The sequence below is a fragment of the Chrysochloris asiatica genome, unplaced genomic scaffold (assembly GCF_000296735.1).
Source record: "Chrysochloris asiatica unplaced genomic scaffold, ChrAsi1.0 scaffold00003, whole genome shotgun sequence".
NCBI lineage: Eukaryota > Metazoa > Chordata > Mammalia > Afrosoricida > Chrysochloridae > Chrysochloris > Chrysochloris asiatica.
Window position 1 is genome coordinate 19,036,509 of NW_006408521.1, and position 22,143 is coordinate 19,058,651.

Below are 22,143 nucleotides of genomic sequence, written 5' to 3' on the forward strand. Positions count from 1 at the left end.
GGCAGACTTGCAGAATGTGCCCTTTGGAGATGTAAATTATTATATATGCCTGAGTGTTTTTTGTTTTTAAAAATCTAAAGTGGATAGAAAGAAATACTGTTAACTAATGGTACATGGAGGGGATTATTTTATTGAATGTAAAACTAATGATCTGCCCTGTAAACTTTCACTCAATCTACAATAAGAATTAAAAAAAAAAAGAAGAAGAAGAAGAAGATACCCTAATTTAAAAAAATCTTTTTTATGAAATCCATGTGTCCATAGTTTTATTGGACCAGAGGGAGACCCATTAGTTTACATATTATTTATGCAGAAGCACTGTGGCTATGTGGGTTAATGCGTCAGACTGCAAAGCCGGTCGAACTGCAAGGTTGGCGGTTCAAGCTCACCAGTTGCTCCTCGGAAACCCTGTATAGGGTCGCTATGGGTCGGATCCGACCCAACAGCACTTAACAACAGCACTGTTGAGCAGCTGCAACAGAGCTCACACAGGCTACAAAATTAAACACATGTGTCGTCTGGTGCTTTACACAGAAGTTTGTCCAACCTGGGGCCAGTTGCCGTCCATTCCAACTCATGGACATTCCCTGTGTTTGAGGTGGAACTGTGCTCCATAAGGTTTTCAAATGGCTGGTATTTCAGAAGGAGACCGCCAAGCCTTTCTTCCAAGGTGCTTTTGGATGGATTTAAACCTCTTAACGTTTTGGTACATGTACCACCCCGTGACACCAACCCCTGAATCTACAGGCTGTTGAGAGGTTGTTTAAAAGTACAAATAGAACACCACCACCTTGGACTGCTCAAGGGGTGGGTAGGGGGAGGGGTGGAATGCAAACAGGAATTACAGAGAGGAAGCAGAAGAATTGTTGCCTGGAGGGGACTGGAATCATTGAGATGAAACAAAGTGTATGACTTGTGAATGTAAAGCTGACGATCTTGTCAGTAAACCTTCACTCAATTCATAGTAAAAAGTTTAAAATAAAAAAAAATTTTAAAAGCCTTTTACAACGTCAATCTTTTCTCCATTTATCATGATGTTATTTACTGGTCCAGTGTAAGGATTTTCGTTTTCTTTACATTTAAGTGCAATTCATACTGAAGGCTGTAGTCTTCGATCTGCATATAGCAGGTTATTAATGAGTTTTCCTCCAATCCTGATGCCATGTTCTTCATATAATACAGTTTCTCAGATTATTTGCTCAGCATGCAGTTTGAATAAGTATGATAAAAGAACACAACCCTGGCCCACAGTGACCCTGATTTTAAACCACTCAGTATCTCTTGTTTTATTGCAATGACTGCCTCTTGATCATGTACAGGTTCCTCATGAGCGCTACTAAGTGTTCTGGAATTCCCATTCTTTGCAATGTTATCTGTAGTTTGTTATGATCCATAAAGTTGAATGTTTTTGGATAGTCAATAAAGCACAAGAAAACATCTTTCACCAGAATCTCATCCTTCTGAAGAGAACCACTGTTGATAACTACTGATAACTGACTATTTTAACCTTTTGTGAATTGAGTGAAGGTTTACAGAGCAGAGCATCAGTTTTACATTCAACAAATCATACCCTCTGCTTTTAGCCAAGACCCATCTGATGTCAACAATGATATCCCTCATTCCACATTCTCTTCTGAATCCAGCTTGAACTTCTTGCAGCTCTTTGTCAATGTACTGCTTCAAGAGAGGTTGTTGTTAAGTACCTTCGAGTCGGTTCCGACCCATAGCGACCCTGTACAGGGTTTCCAGGCTGTAAATCTTTATGGGAACAGAAAGCTTCATCTTTCTCCCGTGGAACTGCTGGTAGTTTCAAACTGCTGACCTTAAGGTTTGCAGCCCGATTCGTAACCACTACACTACCAAAGCTCCTTCAAGAGCGGTAGTAAGTACTTAAAAATTGCTGAGTTGAATTGAATTATTAAGTATAGAAAAAATACATTGTTTTCTCAAAGCATCCAGAGGATGCTGAATTAAGAAGAAAAAAAAAAAGAGAAGAGTTTCTTTTAGCCCAATTCTGAAGTATCATTTGGAATACACCCCTTAATCTAGTCTTGGCAAATATTCATGTTATAAAATAAAGGTGGCACTTTCGTAGTAAAAAAAAACCTGTTCAATTTTTAAACACAAGACATTTCACTTGGTCATTTCATACTTGAAGTGAAACTGTTCTGCAGGCTCGGCTTCTTTGCAACACTTAGTAACCTCCTTTGTTTGAACTCCAAATGAAAATAACCAAGTTCAGGTTCGTTTCCTATCTCAGCAGCAGCAGGGATTCTAGAGGACTTCTGAGGAAAGAGATGTTGGCTGCCCCAGCCTGGCTGACTATACCTCAGTGTGTCATTTTCCGAAGGGGAAGGGTGGGCCCTTGGAGCTCATAAGAACCACTTGGAGCTTCAGTGCTGAAAGCACAAGAGGAGGAGCCTCAGCTGAAGGGAAACTTAGGAGACAAGGATTTTAAACGTTCAAGTAGTGAATCACTGCAGCCCCAGGTTTGTCGAAGCAAAACAGTACTCCACAGTGTTTTCAGTGGCTGGTTTTTCAGAAAGCCTTTTTTTTTCTAGGCCCTTCTGAGAGGACTTGAACCTTCAATCTTTTGGATAACAGCTGAATGAGTAAGCCTTTTATACAAGTCAGGATTCCAAAATTCAAGAGTTGATGCTTTTCTTGTTTCTAAGGAAGTAACCCTTTGCTTCAGGAAAATGTTTCTATGCTTGGATTTCTGGACTTGAGCTCACATGGGTCCATCTCAGGAAACAGAGCCTGTTTCCACACTCTGAATAGCTTGATAAATTGCTTGTTTTCAACACTTTCTGGTCCACTAGACCAAAAACATCTTTTTTAAAGCATTTGTTGATCTCAACATAACTGCAAGCCAAACCAGAGCATTCTTTTCTGATAGCTCTGCTTTTTAGGAGAATCAGCCAAACGTTCATACATAGGAGGCTCGTGATTACAAGCCATCTAGAATTGTTTTTGTAATAATAATAGTTACCACGAATGTAGTACTTATTGTATGCTAGGCAGATGCTAAACACTTAATATACAATCTCTTATTTACCACTCATAGAAACCATCTGATACACGTACTAGTATTATCCATAATTTACAGAAAAGAAAGCTGCGATTCAGAAAGGTTAAGTGACTTACCCAGGGTACATAGCTAACAATAAATGCAGAATCCAATCTAGAACAGGCAGAGCTCAAAGTTTAACTCACAATGTTAAATTTTCTGGATAAAAGTCTTGTCTCCAAACCTAGATAGAAAGTTCCTGAAAGCGAGGAGCTGTGTCTGATAGTTCTTATCACTCAGCATTGCAGAGTCTAGCAATGGTATTCAAGAAACCAATTTTTTACTCAACCAGTTTTCTATGATTTCTTTTGACTTGAATGAACCAGAGTTCTTTTTTCCCTAAAAGTCTGGCTGAAAGGCTAACACAAAGGGGCTCATTTAACACAGTCGCTCTTAGGATGGAGTGAAGATGATGAAATCGCCTTTTATCTGCCAGTAAACGGAGGGGGGGGGGTGGCACTTAGGCCAATGTCTGTGAGACTGAAGGTGTTCTAATTATCCTGATTCAGAGGTCACTGCAAATATCTCCCCAGTCAGAGCTGCCTTCTTCAGGCCAGAAAGTACCTGCTGCCCATCTAAGATCAATGCAAAGCTGGTGACAGCCAATGTCAGCATAGGAGAAGGAAGGAAATGGGTTGGACCACATAGTTTAGCACCTGATGATGTGCTGGTCAGTACTGGACTGTTTCCTCTGTGTTTTATTGGTCATCACTACTGTGACAACAAAGAGAGTTTGCCATTGAAGGACTCTTGTGGGCTGAGAGGATTTGAGGACCAAGTAGCATGCTAGTGGTGCGCTGGGTAGATAGAGGGTGACGTGCAGAGCGTGTTGCTAATGTGTTTTGTTCATGTCAATCACAGCTCTCACCAGGTAAGAATGGGTCAGCTAACACATGCTAGAATTTACAATCACTTGGTCAAGAAATGGGTTGAAGCATTAATATTGGGCTATCTGCAGTGTGTGGGTGAGTGGGAGCAAGTAACTGGGGTCACCATAACAAGTCAGGCAGGACCAGGGCAGAGATGCCATAGGGCAGGACGAGTAGGTGTTACAGTGAGTGTGGAGTAGACCAAACAGGTGGCCAAAGAGCTCAGCCTGTCAGGAACAAGTGCCAGGGAGTTTCAAGGCAGCAGGGGAGGGTGGTAGACAAGTGCCTCCTGGTGCACATGTCAGGCTGGTAATGCTTCTTAGGGCAGAGAAAGAGACAGAAATGCTTTTTGAATCACATCAACTGGAAAAATGCCAAGAAGAGGTGAAAGTCCACTGTGTGAAAAACCTGTCTTCTAGACTCTCACAGACTTGAGGCCCCAGGTGCCCCCTAAGTCCCTAACCAGGATGGGTCCTCATTCAGAGCAGATCTGATGGCCCTGAATGACTGACAATTCATGACCAAGGAGAATGTGTGGTAGCTTGGAAACAATTGGTTAGAGGACTGAGGCACTATCCAGGGCTAGGGAGAGGCTCCAATCCAAGGGCACTGACCAGATCCTGGAGGCCCAGGGGCACAGCCTGGTGGCCCATACCCTGAGAGGTGAAGGGACTCCCTGAAAGAGCAGGGGGCCCCTCTCTGAGCCTCAGTCAGGGGTAACTGATTGGGTGGAAGCTACAAACCTGAAGCCATGCCTAGGTCACTCCTTTGGAGTCTGTGTGTGCCTGAGGCTCACTAGGAGGTCGTTCAGTAATGGACTATCTTCCCTTCCCTCCTACCTTCAGCTTATACCAATAGTAATTATCACAACATGGAAGGTTTTCTTCGGAAATTTCCTCATAGTAGTTTCCTCTGGGGATAGACTAGGTCTTCCGAAGGGTTCACTTACCTCCCATGTCTGGCATGCTGGTTCCACTTGGGTCATTTGGATGTGGAGTTGAAGGTGGATCATAGCCAATCACCAAGTCAATGGTGGCCTGGGTGGAAAAAATTCATAGCAGACAAAATTAGTGTAGGACATCAGACTGTTAACAGACTAGCTGCCAATCAACTCAGCAGGAGTCAAAGGCTTAGAAAGAGCGCACAGGGGGATAAGAAAGTAAGACTAGAAAGGAAAAGGAGGACATATGCTAGGCTGTTTATATCTTCCCACATTCCAGCCAAGGTGGAGTGGGAAAAAGTTACAGCCTGGGAATGGAGTTACCTATAACAGGTTGTCAAGTGTATCATTCATTGCTGAGGGGCAACCTCATAAACTGAAGTAAAGCTGTAACAAGCAAGTATGAACTTATAATGAACCTCCAACTTAGATTGGGGGTGGCCAGGAATACAGTTACAAAGGTTTGCTTTAAATTATGGATTTGTTTGCTTATCCACCTGAAGAATTCTAAGTGACTCAAACCCACCACCAGCTCGTTGGAAACCCTACACAGGGTTGCTATGGGTCAGAACCAACTTGACAGCACTTAACAACAACAAAATATGCATTTACAATGTGATTGATAAACTAAGAATAAAAATGGGGAATCCAGTCTGATGAAAGAGGAAACAATGTGCAAATTGGGAAGTTCAACATAATTGCCATCCTTTTTGCACAAAATGAGGCCTAAGAGCTAAAGCAAAAAGTAAAACAGAAAACGTTATGTAAATTTCATTATCAGAAAGCAGGGAACATATTCATTCCTTATAGTCGATACAGTTTTTCCTGCTAGGAATATCTGCAATAATTTCTCACATAAGGAGCTCTGGTAGCGTTGTGGTTACGAATCGGGCTGCGAACCACAAGGTCAGCAGTTCGAAACTACCAGCTGCTCTGCGGGAGAAAGATGAGGCATTCTGCTCCCGTAAAGATTCCCGTAAAGATTAACAGCCTCGGAAACCCTGTGCAGGGTCGCTATGAGTCGGAACCAACTCCAAGGCACATAACAACAACAACAACAATTCCTCACATGGGGCGTTATTTTAGGACAGAGTTTCCTAGGTTTTTATATTTCACAAACCGACAAAATTTCAAAAAAACAGTTTGCTGGGGGAATCAGCATAGGGTTGCTAACTTTTACTTTTCTACAATTGCCATCAACTATCAAAATCATTTCATAAAAGGAAGGCACTTTAACACCAAAAATTAGGAAGGTTTCTCAGAAGAAAGGGAGTCATTTGTAAATGGGTCTGTTATCTCAAAACCAGCTTCTGTTTTTTTGGGAAGTGAACTAATTATAAACTAGTGCTCTTTTCTTAAGGAACTTTTGCTTATGCATCTCATTTCAAAGCCATTCAGTATGGAATGGAAAATGCTCACCCCAGTCTGTTGGCCCTTTTCATTTAGCAGTGGGGTCAGTTTGTAGGGCAGTGATCTGCTCTGGTCACCAATCAAGTCCTTCAGGGATACAGCCGCTGTGCCAATTAACCTGCAGGAGAAATGCCAAAGCACACAGTAGATTTAAATAAGGGGCACACTTCCGTTTACTCATCAGACTTCCCAATTCCATTCTTACTCCTCTGTTACAATTTAAGTCACCTCATAATGTGGGCCATTTTCAGGGTGTTTTGGTAGTAAGCATGATTAAGCATGATACAATGGAGTCCTGGTGTGGTGCTGTGGGTTAATGTGCTGGACTGCAAAGTCGGTTTGAACCATAAGGTCAGCGGTTCAAGCTCACCAGCTGCTCCTTGGAAACCCTATACAGCATCGCTATGGGTTGAAACTGATTCAACGAAACTTACTAACAACAGCAATGAAATAGCTGCCATTACTTCTTCATAACAAGTAAGCATTTCAAGAGTTAAACCTATGAAATTTCAATCAGTGAGATAGACGGAGGAGAGCTAGAGACTAACTATATATGTTGTTGTTAGGTGCCAATGAGTCGGTACCAACTCACAGCAGAACAAAACACTGCCCAATCCTGGGCCAACCTCACGATTGCTGCCACACTTCAGCCCATTGATGCTGCCACTTTACCAATCCATCTCGCTGGGGGTCTTCCTATTTTTCTCTGACCCCCCACCTTACCAAACATGATATCCTTCTCCAGCAACTATATATACCAGTCAAGAAATCAAACGATGTATTGCATAAGGCAAATCTGCTGCACAGGAACTTTTTAAAGTGTTGAAGAGCAAAGATGTCAGCTTGAGGACTAGGGTGCGCCTGACCCAAGCCATGGTATTTTAAATAACCTAATATGCATGCAAAAGCTGGACAGTGAATAAGGAAGATCGTAGAAGAATTGATGCTTTTGAGTTATGGTGTTGGAGGAGAATATTGAAAGTGCCATGGGCTGCCAAAAGAAAAAACAGATCCGTGGTGGAAGAAGTGCAGCTAGAGTGCTCCTTGGAGGCCAAGATGACCACACTTCGTCTTTCATACTTCGGACATATTGTCAGGAGGGACCAGTTGCTGGAGAAGGATATCATGTTTGGTAAGGTAGAGGGTCAGAGAAAAAGAGGAAGACCCTAGCGAGATGGATTGGCAAAGTGGCAATATCGATGGACTCAAGCTTGGCAACAATTGTGAGGTTAGCCCAGAATTGGGCAGTGTTTCGTTCTGCTGTGCATAAGGTCGCTGTGAGTTGTTACCAATTCAATGGTACCTAACAACAAAAACAACAACATATATAGCTCCCTAGAATCCAGGAAGAGAAAAAAACAGCACAAAATTCAGTAAGAAATTTGAAAGGGTTTGTGAAACTTTACTCTAAAAATGCACCATCCCACCTCCCACCCAAAGTTATTGTTGTTAAGTGCCACTCATAGTGACCCTGTATAAGGTTTCTGAGGAGTGACTGGTGAGCTTGAACCACCAATCTTGTGGCTCAAACTGACCTTGCAGTTTGGCGCATTAACCCACAGTGCCATACCAGGACCTTCTCAACTTATATGTTAGGTTGTTAGTTTGCTGATGAGGATAATGTACTTTGATTTGGGAGAAGTCTTGGTGTGGTGCTATAAGCTAAACACTGGACTGCAGTTAGCAGTAGGTTAACCCCAAGGTCGGTGATTCAAGTCCACCAGTGGCTCCTCAAAAACCCTATACAGAATCATTATGAGTTGGAAGTGACTCAAACGCACTTAATAAGAGCACAACCTTCTCCAAAAGTGCGTGTGTATATTTCCCTTTTTACCTGACCTCTGACCTCTACCACTTCCTCACTGTCCTTATTCTGATGAACTTGAACCTCCAACTCTGGGTGAACTTGAACCTCCAACCTTTCTAATAGCACCACCCTGGGACTCTGCCAGGGTAAAATCTCTCCTGAATTGATCCTGACTCAGAGAGATCCTATAAGACAGAATAGAACTGCCCCACAGGTTTTCCAACTCTAATCTTTACAGAATAGACTGCTACATCTTTCTCCTGTGGAACAGAATGAGGGTTTGAACTATCAACCTTCTGGTGAGTGCCAAGCACTTAGCAACTGCACCAACAGTTATCCTTGCCTAGAACATACTCACTGCTGTCACATTGATCCCAACTCATAGAACTCCATTAGGAGCTCTGGTAGCGTAGTGGTTACGAATCGGACTGCGAACCGCAAGGTCAGCAGTTCAAAACTACCAGCTGCTCTGTGGAAGAAAGATGAGGCTTTCTGCTCCTGTAAAGATTTACAGCCTCAGAAACCCTGTACAGGGTCGCTATGGGTCGGAACTGACTCGATGGCACTTAACAACAACAACAACAACATAGAACTCCATAGGACAGAGTAGAACTGCCCCATAGGGTTTCCAAGGCAATGATCTATGGAAGCAGACTGCCAACTTGTTCATTAGCAACTAAGTGCTTAGTCACAACACCACCAGGGGTCCTTGCTTGTTGTTAGGTGTCATTGAGTCGGTTCTGACTCATAGCGACCCTGTGCACAACAGAACGAAACATTGCCCGGTCCTGCATCATTCTCATAACGGTTGTCACGTTTGAGCCTGTTGCTGCTGCCACTGTGCCAATTTGTCTTCTTGGGGGTCTTTCCCTTTTTCACTGACCCTCCACTTTTGTTGACCATGTGAAAGAGAAATACTGCCTCCTGGGACACTTCTCCAGGGACTGGTCCCTCCTTGCATAGGTATTTAATATATACGTGAGTAACTATCCAAAACATTTTATAGTTTGGGCCCTGTCATCAATAACATTTAGAGACCAACATTGCCAGGGACTTAAGTCAATAGAAAACTGTATATCAGTGGTAAATAGTCTGAAAATTTGGGATGATACATAAAATATGATGTGACAGTGAGTGGTTTGAAGAAGTTTCCTTTGTGAATTGGAACAAAACGGCAAAGGAAGCTCAAGGTGTGCTGAAAAGGAAGAGGGAACTAGAAAGATTTCTGAAATGTCAGTTTTGTATACCTTGTCTACATTTGCAGTGGCTTTATACTGACAAATAGCAGAAATGCTAGAACTGAAAATTATAAGCATCAAAATAGAAAACTAACCATCAAGTCTTTAACGTGATAGAAACAATTCCTTATACTGAAATAAATAAATAAAACAACTAGGAAACTGTGGTTAAATGTAAAGGAAACTCTGGGCTTTCTGGCAAAAAGAAAAAAAGGGAAAGTTCATCTTATTGAGAAATGTTTATTTTATTTTAAAATGTAGTACAGCTTCTTGAAAAATCAGGAAGTGAAAGTAGGTGTACACTTGAGCACATCCTTTTAAAGTCGGCACGTATAGACCATATTCTCCTCCCCTACCTGGGCCCCGGAGTGCGGAGGCTCCATGGGATAAGCACTGAATTATGAACCACAAACCACAAACCACAAAGTTCACAATTTGAGGCCGCAAGCTCACCAGTCACTCCTTGGAAACCCTATACAGGGTCGCTATGGGTCGGAATCGACTCGACGGCACTTAACAACAACAACAACAATCCAGTCCATGGGAGAAAGATGAGACTTTCTGGTCCCGTGAAGATTTAAAGCCTCAGAAACCCTACACAGGGTCACAGCACTTAACAACAACAACAACAATCCAGTCCATGGGAGAAAGATGAGACTTTCTGGTCCCGTGAAGATTTAAAGCCTCAGAAACCCTACACAGGGTCACAGCACTTAACAACAACAACAACAACAACTCACACCTCAGCCCAGTCAGAAACCCAACCACACACATCCAGTGACTTGGTAATATTAGTAGGTAACTTCAGTTTCTGGGAATGGATACCCGATACTGCGCAAGATGGGAAAATTGCTATGGTCACTGTTTCACCCAAAGGAGATATGGTAGCGTAATGATTATGAATCGGGTTGCTAATCTCACGGCCGGTAGTTCTAAACTACCAGCTGTTCCATGGGAGAAAGATAAGCCCTTCTGCTCCCGTAAAGATTTACAACCTCAGAAATCCTGTACAGGGTCACTATGAGTCGGAACCCACTCCAAAGCACATAGCAACAACAACAACTGTTTCACCCAAGCTACCCAATATTCTGAACTGTTTGTATGTGGTTTTTTGGAAGAGTTTAAAACATCACATGACACACTGAACAATATTGCTGAATTCTCAGCTCTTCCAAAATCACAAGCACAATCTGTTGTTGACCATGTGAAAGAGAAATACTGCCTCCTGACAAACTAAAGTGAATTCTTTCCGTCTGTGATAGGCCTCTCAGACCTGGTGTGGTACTGTAGGAACATCACTGGACTGCTAACCACAAGGTCAGTGGTTTAAACACACTTCAGGAACTCTGCACAGGGACATTATGAATCAGAACTGACTCAGTGGCAATAACAAGACTGCTGAGAATTCATCGGATCTTACAGAGTACAGTAGTTTTTTAGAAACTGTAATATAGAAATTGCCCTCTTGATTAACTTGGCCTTTAAGAGTGGTGGGGAAAGAATGGATATACTTTTCTCCCAAAGGAGCATTCTGTCCTGTGTCAATGAAGAATCGCTTAGCTAACCCACTCGCATTGTACCTGGGCTATTATGACAGGTTCTGTTGGCTCCTGATGGAATCTCAGTGAGGACTGCCTCTCTCCAGTCTGAACAAGTTCCAGAGGTTATGAAGTCATTCAGGAAAAGCTGGGAGTTAGGGAATGAGGCAAGTTTTCTTCTCCTACACCAGGAAACCTTCCCATAACTCATCCCAATCTAACTGGCATGTTTCTTTTACTAGTGTTCATTGAAGATTCAAGATCAATGTCTTTAATGTTGTTAGGTGCCGTCAAGTCAGTTCCGACTCATAATGATCCGATGCACAACACAACAAAACACTGCCCATTCCTGTGCCATCCTCACAATTGTTGTTACGCTTGAGCCCACTGCTGCTGCCACTATGCCAATCCATCTCCTTGGGGGGTCTTCCTCTTTTCCACTGACCCTCCACTTTACCAAACATGATGCCCTTCTTTACAGACTGGTCCCTCCTGATAACATGTCCAAAGTATGAGAGATGAAATCTCGTCATCTTGGCTTCTAAGAAGCATTCTGGTTGTACTTCCAAAACAGAATTCTTTGTTTTTCAAGCAGCACATGGTACTTTTAATATTCTCCGACACCATAACTCAAATGCATCAATTCTTTTACAATCTTCCTTATTCATTGTCCAACTTTCGCATGCATATGAGGTTACTGAAAATACCATGGCTTGGGTCAGTTACACCTTAGTTCTCAAACTGACATCTTTGCTTTTGAACACTTTAAAGAGGTCTCATGTAGCAGATGTGGCTAATGTGATAGGTCGTTTGATTTCTTGATTGTTGCTTCCATAAGTGTTGACAGTGGACTCAAGCAAAATGAAGTCTTCGATAATTTCATTCTTTTTTCCATTTATCATGATATCTATGGTCAGCCTTATAGTCACTGTAGAATGTGTAGATAACTGAGCTGGATCTGGGGTTGTCAAAACACTTCCACACCTGCCACATAAACACCTGACCTCAACTCCACCCGTACCTGCCAGGAATTTCTTGTTTCGTTTAAAAACCAATAAACCAAAGCCAAACAAAAACAAAAGTCCTCATTCTCCTTTGACTAGTTTAAGAACTTCAAGTACAACAATGACCATAATTATTGATTTAGTATTCCAGTTAGCTGGATTACTAATTGAGTTTGGATCATTGCCAAGCTGTTGCTTTGTGTTATTCTTGGATTGTCTAACTAGTATGTTTTCTCCTCACTTGAATTTTGATTCTTCTGACCTAATGCTACTCCATCTTTAACAGATGACACAAATGACTCACACACCAAGTGAGTCTCTGGTGAAATTTCTTTCAAATCTCTCTCAACCTGAGGAAAGCTGCTTTCCACATTTTTAGACTAGGGCATTAAACCATGGGGGATGGCTAACTGAGTTTTAAGAAGAACAAAATGTGAAAAGTACAGGCTTCAAAGTCAGCTGACTAGTATTAATGCCTAAATGAGACATTTGCCCTGAGAGATGTGGAAACATAAACTCGGTTTCATTCTCCATAATTCCCATGATTCATAGACTAATCTACGATTAAGATAATAACATTGCACGCTTGAACATGTCCTGATTTGCTTTCGCTAAAGTCAGAATGACCTGAATCTCTATCAGCAATAAATAAATCTTAGAACAAACAGTACGACATTTTGGAATGATGTTGACTTGGGGTCAGAGTAGCATTTCTCAGTCTCTGCACTGATATTTTGAACTGGTAAATTCTTGGCTGTGGGAGGCTGCCCTGTCCATGGACTCTACCCACGACAGGCCATTAACAGGTTCCTAGTTGTGATAACCAAAAACATCCCAGACAATGTCAGGTACTCCCTGGGGGTTGCAAAATCACTTGGGTTGAGACTTACTGTATAGTGGTTACGAATCGGGTTGCGAACCACAAGGTCAGCAGTTTGAAACTGTCAGCTGTTCTGTGGGAGAAAGATGAGGCTTTCTGCTCCTATAAAGATTTACAGCCTCGGAAACCCTGTACAGGGGTCACTATGAGTCGGAACTGACTCCACGGCACATAACAACAACAACTCAGAGTAAGATAGCTCTCTAACTCTTTATCCCAATTTCTTTTGAGACCTTGGTCAAGTCACCCAATACCCTAAGTCTGTTTTATTATTGGCAAACAAGCAGATATTTGTTTGTCAAAAATAAAACAGAAAAAAAATTTCAACTTTTCAGCTCTGAAAGTCTGCAACTGGGTTTGTATATGTGAGGATTTAACATATGTCTATTTAGGAAACGTTCATGCTAATATTATTTTCTCTTAAAGCCTGTGTTCTCTGATTTAAGGAAAAAACACTGTAGAATATTTCCATGTTGGACAATCCAGAATGCTAAGCAGAGTTTTGCTGTCAAGAAGGTGTTTGCAGATAATGTCAAGGGTCAATTGTAAATTCCTACAGTGTAAGGAGCTCTGGTAGCGTAGTGGTTACGAATCGGGCTGCGAACCTTAAGGCCAACAGTTCGAAACTATCAGCAGCTCCACGGGAGAAAGATGAGGCGTTCTGCTCCCGTAAAGATTTACAGCCTCAGAAATCCTGTACAGGGTCGCTATGGGTCAGAACCGACTCGACGGCACTTAACAACAACAACAACAGTATAAGGGAGAAAGGTTAGACTGAATCAGAGATGAGAAGCACATCCATGTGTGAGTAGATGAGAGTAATGGGACTTGTGGTTATCTGGAGAAACAGGCTTGCCTAAAACAAACTTTATGACCCTAAATGGGTTTACAACTTCCCTTCGGACTCAAGGGATATCTGCGGCTTTCCCTTCCCTTTGAGAAGGTTGTTGTTGTTGTTGTTAAGTACCATGGAGTCGGTTCCGACTCATAGTGACCCTGCACAGGGTTTCCAAGGCTGTAAATCTTTACAGGTGTAGAACGCCTCATCTTTCTCCCACGGAACAGCTGGTAGTTTCGAACTGCTGACCTTGAGGTTGGCAGCCCGACTCGTAACCACTACACTACCAGAGAAGGTAGTAACAGATAACTGAACTGGAATGGAGTAGAACAGCCAATTCCATCTAACCTCAATTCCCTCTTTCACAAATCTATAATCTCAGTTCTAAACTTTTGCTTTTATATCATAAAATGTTGGTGCTTTTATAGAGGAAAAAGGTTTGAGGGAACTTTAAAAAGTTTGTGGAAAAATTCCATTATCTTTTCATTTTTATTTTTCCATGAACTTTTTGAAGGCTCCTTGTAAAAGAAAATTGTTCAAGTGTGTGTACATATACATTCTTCCCTCTGAAATAAACATAGTGAGTTTAGATGAAAGCATAGAAAGACTTTAATCCCAAAGATATTTCTATAGGTAGGCTGTGTTGAAGAAATATATGAAATTACAACTTCTTAAGAGCTTTAACTGTCACTTGAAGAAAGCATCCCCTACAGGTAAATCTGGGAACTGCAGCAACTCAGAGGGCATGCTTGGCCTGGCCTGTTTTCTGGGATGTTGCCTGGTTACAAAATAATGTGAGAGACTTAAGCAGGGATGACTGGGCCTCCTACACAGGGGATAAGAACAGCTTAGTCAGAATACAAGACAATTTCCTTTAAAGGAGGTGACATTCAACCAAGACTCTTTTCTCTTTCATATTACTAATGCTATAAATATGCTAGACTGTTACAGGGTGAGAGTAATGGGGAAGCTTTGCCTTGTAGTTTGTGGAAAAATAAGTCTCTCTGTGGAGTCACCCAACATTAAAACAGATGGACCATGGTCTCAAAAGGAAACTTTATACGCGAAATGATTTCAAGGCCTTTGTCTTTCCAGCTTTACTTGTGGAATTAATAAAGTGCAGATGTGTTACAAGATGAATAAAAAGCCAGCCATACTCCTATTTCTTTCACTCCATGAATGTTCATACAATTTCTAGTCGACTCTCTATGGGACATTGAACTAATTCTAAGCAATGGTTTGGAGCACCAACTTGATAATTATGACTAGGGGAAAATAGGAGTCCTGGTAAGGCACTGAGGGTTAATGCGCTGGACTCCAAGAAAATGAGTTTAATTATAAACTAGTCATGCATCTGTTAGTTAACAACTTCTCTAGCTGTGTTCACTGGAGAAAAAAGAAAGCATTAGCCCAAACGTCCGCACAGCCATGGATAAGGGTTTTGCTGGCTGGGTTCTTGGATAATTTACTTATATTAAGTTGTTCTTCTGTGAGCACAGCCCACATGAATTACTGGAGGAGGGTTTACTGGAAATTCCTTCACAAACAAAGGAAAAATACATTGGAAGCTGGAAAATAAGTCACATGTTACATTTTGTGCCTTGGGGACAGCAGCACAGTTTCAACTGCCAGTCTCTGACGGGGAGTAACAATACCCAACTTGCCCAGGGACAACACTTTTCTGAGTTGCTCCCAGGTCCTTGTAGAAAACCTGAGAGGATCACGTTCTGTCTAGTCTTTGAAACACTTGGCTCTCAGCTATCTGAATTTCGTCATTTCAGCCGACCTCTAGGGCCTGGGGAGAGGTACAAATGATGAACACATTCACTCTAAAGGTTAGTAGTTCAATCTGGTCAGAGGTGCCTGGTAAGTTACTGCCAAATATTCAGACATGGAAAACACTATAAAGTACAGTTCTACTCAGATGAGGTGTACATTTGATATTAACTTGACAAGTAACTGTTTTTGTTTGGGTTGGCTGGTTTTTGTTAAGGCCTGTAGGGTTCTGTGCTGAGCCTTGTCTCCCCTCCTCACATATCCTCTTTCCTGGACCAATGCTCCATCCACCTCCTCCCCTGGTCCTGATCCACAATGTGGGAGAATCCAGCACACAGCTGGTTTTCAACCAGAGCAGTAGGAGAGTAGCAGCAACAATTAAGGCAGTAGATCCTATCACAGGGAACCCTGGGGACGCAAAAAACACCCCTGCCAGGGCACCTCCTTGCTTCTCTGTCTCCTTGCTCTGGGGAGGGGAACCCTCCTGAGTCTCCCAGAGGGCTCACCCTTGTCCTCAACATTAGCTCATAAAAGATGTCTTAGAACGTGATTCCCCAGACCCTCCTGCTTGTGAGAATCTCCAGTGTTTGCTAAAATATAAATTCCCAGGACTTTGAGTCAGACTTTCTCCTTAGTACATTCTTGGCATTCTTAGAAATTACCATGATTGTGAGGAAGAATGGTCTAAAACAGTGATTCTTAATGGGACAGAAGTGGGGGTGGGGGCCAGCATTACAGGATCTGGGAGACAGAGGAGGATGTGTGTAGTTTGAAAAAAAAGGCATTTAAAAACAAGTTCAATATAATAACTGTTATTAGGAATGTTGAGTTGGTTTCCACTAATAATGACCTCATGTAACACAGCTTCCTAGTTTTAAAATACTGGACTGCTAGCCACAAGGTCACTAGTTTGAGCCTACCAGCTGCTTCAAGCTTTCTCCTCCCCAAAAGATTTACAAGCCTCAGAAACCCTATTGTTGTTGTTAGGTGCCATTGAGTCAGTACTGACTCATAGCAACCCTATGAACAATAGAATGAATCATTGCCCATTGATGTTGCCACTGTGCCAAACCATCTTGTTGGGGGTCTTCCTCTTTTTCTCCAACCCTCCACTTTACCAAACATGATTTACCTTTTCCAGTGACTAGTCCCTCCTGACATGTCTGAAGTATGAGATACAAAGTCTGACGATCTTGGCTTCCAAGGAGCCCTCTGGCTGTACTTCCAACACAGATCTATTTATTCTTTTGGCAGTCCATAGGTCTTTCAAGACTCTCCTTCAACACCATAACTCAAATGCATCAATTCTTCTACGATCTTCCTTATTTACTATCTAACTTTCACATGCATATGAGGTTATTGAAAATACCATGGCTTGGGTCAGGCGCACCTTAGTCCTTAAACTGACATCTTTGCTCTTCAACACTTTAAAGAAGTCTTGTGCAGCAGATTTGCCTATGCAATATGTCATTTGATTTCTTGGCTGCTGTTTCCATGAGTGTTGATGACTGATCTGAGCAAAATAAAGTCTTTGATAACTTCAATCTTTTCTCCATTGATAAGAATATTGTTTATTGGTCCAGTGGTGAGAATCTTTGTTTTCTTTACATTGAGAGTATGGTCTTTGATCTCCAACAGTATTTTAAGTCCAAATATCCTCTGCAAATCACAGGTTGTTAATGTGTCTTCCTCCAATCCTGATGCCACGTTTTTCTTCATAGACTCCGTCTTCTCAGATTATTTGCTCAGTATGCAGATTGAATAAGTATGGTGAAAGAATATAACCTTGGCGCACACCTTTCCTAATTGTAAACCATTCAGTGTTCCCTTGTTCTGTTCAAACAACTGCCTCTTGGTCTATGTACAGGTTCATCATGAGCACAATGAAGTCTTCCAAAATATACGTTCTTCGCAATGTTGTCCATAGCTTGTCATGATCCACATAATCGAAAGCTTTGTGTAGGTAATAAAGCACAGATAAACAACTTTCTGGTATTGTCTGGTGTCAACCAAGATCCATCTGACATCAGCAATGATATCCCTCATTCCACGTCCTTGTCCGAATCTGGCTTGAATCTCTGGAAGTTTTCTGTCAATGTATGGTTGCAGCCATTTTTGCATTATCTTTAGTAAAACTTAACTCGCATGGGAAATCAATGATATTGTCTGATGATTTCCACATTCCACTGGGTCCAGTAAATTGGTCAGGTAGTTGTCTCCCAAATTTCTTGGCATAGATGAGTGAGTGCCTCCAGTGCTACATCAGTTTGTTGAAAGATTTCAATTTGTGTTCCATCAGTTCCTGGTGCCTTGTTCATTGTCAATGATTTCAATGCATCTTGGATTTCTTCCTTCAGCATCATTGAATCTAGATCATATGTTACCTTTTGAAATGGTTGAACACTGACCATTTCTTTTTGGTACAGTGACTCTGTATTCCTTCCATCTTCTTTTGATGCTTTTTGCATCATTCAGTATTTTGCCCATAGAATCCTTCAATACCTCAAGCCGAGGTTTGAATTTTTTCTTTAGTTCCCTCAGCTTGAAAAATGTTGAGCATGTTCTTCCCTTTTGGGGTGTGGTCTGCAGCATCTTTTACTGGTGAGATCCAAGGACAGTGAAGTAAGCAGAGATCAGAGGGACCTGTTGTTGTCAGGTGCCGTTGAGTTGGTTCCAACTCATAGCGACCCTGTGTAGGGTTTCTGAGGAGTGGCTAGTGAGCTTGAATCACTAACCTTGCGGTTCAAACTGACTTTGCAGTCCAGCATATTAACACACACCAGGACTCCCAGAGGGACTTACTACCACCAAAATAGAAGAGCCAGCAGTGGAGTGTACTCTTTGGACCTGGGGTCCTTCCAATGCTTCTATATGCAGGGGAAGATTGATTCCAAGACACATGGAGATTTCCAAGGAATGCTGGGCCTACAGTCGCTGCAAGGAGACAAGGTTCATTCCCCACAGTCAGCAAAGAGAGAGAGACAGCCTTCCCCAAGAGCTCTGGAGCTAAATAACCACAGAAAAATCAACTGCCATCCATTTGATTCTGACTCACATGACTCACAATGACAGGGTTTCCAAGACAACGAAACTTTATGGGATCAGACAGCCCCATCTTTCTCCAGCAAAGGGTCTAGTGGATTTGAACTGCTGATCTTACAGTCCAGTGCTTATCTTACAGCAGCACCTAGGCAGACCTGTCTAATTCAGACTCAGTAGGCTGTATGCAGACTGACTAACTTCTCAGTTTCCTCATCTGTAAAATGGCACTATTGATAGGTCCTACCACATGTACCACTACAATGACGCACAGGGATGATGGAGTTAAGTGCTTCACAGCTGTCCTCTACTAGTATTACTGATAATACTGTAGAAAAAGTGATTCATAGTAGACATATAAAATGTGACTCTAGGTCAATACTTGTCAGGAAGGCTGGTCTGAACCCACATACAACCTAAATCACAGGAAGGTAGTTTTATCTAGCAGCGGTCTGGGCAGGCAGGAATGAACAGATAAGAACCCTTTGTAACCACACACACCCATTTCCATTTAATCACTGTGCAAAGTTCTTAAAACCCGGTTTTTCTATAGCTCCCTCCCCTCCTCAATGCTGCGAACATCGCTGATCTGTTTGGGAAACCATTTTTTATTTCAGTTAGACCAGAAGTAAATGGAATTTTCTAAAATCCAATTTAGTGGAATCTGAATGAAGTCATAGTTCGTATAAGATACTTCATTATAAAACAACTCCCCTTACTGTATAAAATAAATTCTTATACAATAGCCCTTACACACACATACCGTGTACATCCATTTTCTCTCCTTTTACCCTGCTTTATCTTTCTTTTCAGTAATTGTGACCATGTAACATACTTTGTGTGTTTATTGTTTGTTATTTATTCCTTCCATTCAGATGTAAATTTCATGAAAGACACAGAGTAGCCTAGTGCCTGAGAAGTGACCAGTACATGGTTGGTAAGCACGTGTTGAATTAATAAATTAATAAGGTAATATATTTTCAGTGACCAAATATTTGGAAATAGTTCATCACTCCTTGTTCCTAGTCTGTCTTCATCTGGAAGCTCATCTGAAATCTGTCCACCATGGTGACCCTACTGGTATTTAAAATACCGGTGGCATAGCTTTCAGAATCACAGCAACTCACAAGCCACCACAGTACAACAAACTGTCATACGAGAGGTGGTGTGCATAAGGTCGCTATGGGTCGGTACCAACTCGATGACACCTAACAAGAAACAACAAAGGTAATATATTACTAAAGTTAGTCCAGTGAACCAACAAATTATTTATAGGACACAAAGCTTCCTCCCCAAGAGATCATTCTCCAAAGACCAATTAGTAAATAATTACTGCTACTGTCACTATGAAATACCTTTTTTTGGTTTTTCTGGGCTATGGCCCACCGTTTTTGTAAGGTCTTAAATGTATACTGTCCTAGTTATCAGTACTGCTATATAGAAATATCATAAGAGGGTGGTTTAGCAAACAAATTCATTGTCTCACACTTAGGAGGCTAGAGATTCAAATTCAGAGTGCGCCTCTGGGAAGGCTTTCTCTGTTTGCCAGCTCTAGGGAAAAGTCTGTCTCCTTTCAGCATCTGCAGGCCCAGAATTCCTTGGTGAGCTCCATGCTTCTTGGCATCAATCTTCCCCTGGATCTAGGAGCTTCATGTGTAGACACCTCAGGTCCAAAGGATGCATTCCACTCCTGGTTCTTCCTCCTTGGTGGTAGTTTGGTTGTTGTTTTTAAGTGCCGTCGAGTCGGTTCCGACCCATAGTGACCCTGTATAGAGTTTCCGAGGAGCACCTGGTGAGCTTGAACTGCTGACCTTACAGTTCAAACAGCTTTACAGTCTGGTGCATTAGCCCACAGCGCCACACCAGGACTCCATTGGTGGTGGTAGGCCCCTCTAATCTCTGCTCACTTCTCTTTTTATATTTGTAAGATGAAAGATGTTGCAGGCCACACCCCCAAGGAAACGTCCTTTAACTTTATTAATTATAGCATATCATATTATGGCAGTAATTATACTATATTAAAACTCATGTTAACTGCAAACCTACTGAGAATCCGGTCCCGGTCAAGTTGACACAAAATCGTAACTATCTATTGAATTCCCCTCTCCCAACTCTGGGGTTCAATCACTCCCTTCAACATTTAGAGACAGCTGTGATCTTTTCACAATTTTGTTGCTTTATTGAAAATATGGACCTAAATAGGATTCACAGCTCTTGAGTTCTGTTCCACAGCAACATCTGTTTCTGGTTTAGGTTTACTTCAGCTAAAAATATTCTGCCTAAACTGTGAACTATGTATTCATTCCTCTTCAAGGCCCACCATCGGGAGAAGAGGGAGATAGGTCTTGGGACCACCGTAACAAAGGCACTATCACACTTACATATGGGAGGGTCAAATACAGGAGTCCCACTAATGGAAGAAATAAACGCATAAAAAGCTTGAAGACAAAGTCTTTTGTGTACCAGGAAGTAAAACTTTCAAGTAATACCACGCTTTGCCCCGCCAAACCAGTCTTCATGGTATTTCAAATTTTAAAACCTTTGCCTAAGAAGTTGGCATATTTCACAACCTAGCCTTGTCCCTTTTCTTTTTCTAATTCTATAGTCCCAGAATTTTCACATCCTGGTCCCCAATCCAAACAGACAGACACACACATGAGTAGAATAAACGCTGGAAGGTCTGGCCGCTGGTTAAAAGAATTTCAACATATCTAAGTTAAGTTCATGTGTTAACACATAAGTAGCTGTGTCGTCTTAAGCAATCTGGTTAACCAATCTAAGCCTCCTTTCTCTCATCTGCAATTGGAGAGAAGGCTATTTGGCTCATAGAGTTGTTATAAAGATTAACTGAAATTAAGTATAGAAGATTCTTAGCACAGTGCCTGGCGCTTGGTAAATCCACAATAAACTATTATGTTGTTCTTCAGGAAACTGAAGTGCTTTCTCTTAATCATATCAAAATTTGTCCTATGTCTACCATTCCTTAGAAGTACGAAAGCCTGCACTAAAAAATAAACTCACCAACAGTCACCCAACTAAGTAGCGGAATGAAAATCTACATTAATCTCATGCTCAAAACCCCAGCTGTCTTCTTGCTTATGCCTTTTCTTATGCAAGAATCTGGATAAGTCTCCTTCTACATATATTGTTAGATATTTGGTTATCTCCTTCTTACTCATAATATAACAAAACAGGTGTCTTGCAAAATGATTTACATTCATAGTACGTTTCCAATTTGACTCTGTATTTGTGTGTGTGTGTGTATGTCATGATGGGTTTGAAAGCACACACATGGAAGAGTAAGCAATAATACTAGAAATGCAAACTCTTAGATAATTATCGTCATTTTTATCTTACACATTGTAATTTTCATCTCTACAAGTTCAATCTTGATCTCTTTTTTTATAACTCCCTAGTGGCATAGTTCAAACTCCCCAGCTGCTCCTCGGAAACCCTATTCAGGGTCGCTATGGGTCGGAACCAACTCAACGTCACTTAACAACAGCAACAACAAAGTGGCAGAGTGGGTTAGTTGTTGGGCTGAGCAGGGTTTGTTTGACTCAGTATCCAAGACTGGGTTCTGAGTCCAAGACTGGAGTGAATCTACAAAGATCATTCTAGCCCCTGGGGGGATCTGTCTAAAATGGAAATGGGGCTGGAAGTGGAACTTGAACAAGATGTGTCTGGATCATGCATAATCAGAAAAGGAAACTGGTTATGCTCATTATAGCGAC

The 22,143-nt window shown here is 41.7% G+C and overlaps 1 protein-coding gene across 2 annotated transcripts in view; it reads right to left on the reverse strand.

The window, feature by feature from the left end:
- The window catches only part of MYOF (myoferlin), a 188,516-nt gene that overhangs the window by 135,984 nt on the left and 30,389 nt on the right, over positions 1-22,143 (reverse strand). For both annotated transcript variants that reach the window (XM_006831148.1, XM_006831147.1), the window contains exons 4-5: positions 6,299-6,407; positions 4,889-4,976 (exon numbers count right to left, since the gene is read on the reverse strand). In XM_006831148.1, coding sequence (XP_006831211.1) covers positions 4,889-4,976; positions 6,299-6,407 — 197 coding nt within the window. The remainder of the gene's footprint in view (positions 1-4,888; positions 4,977-6,298; positions 6,408-22,143) is intronic.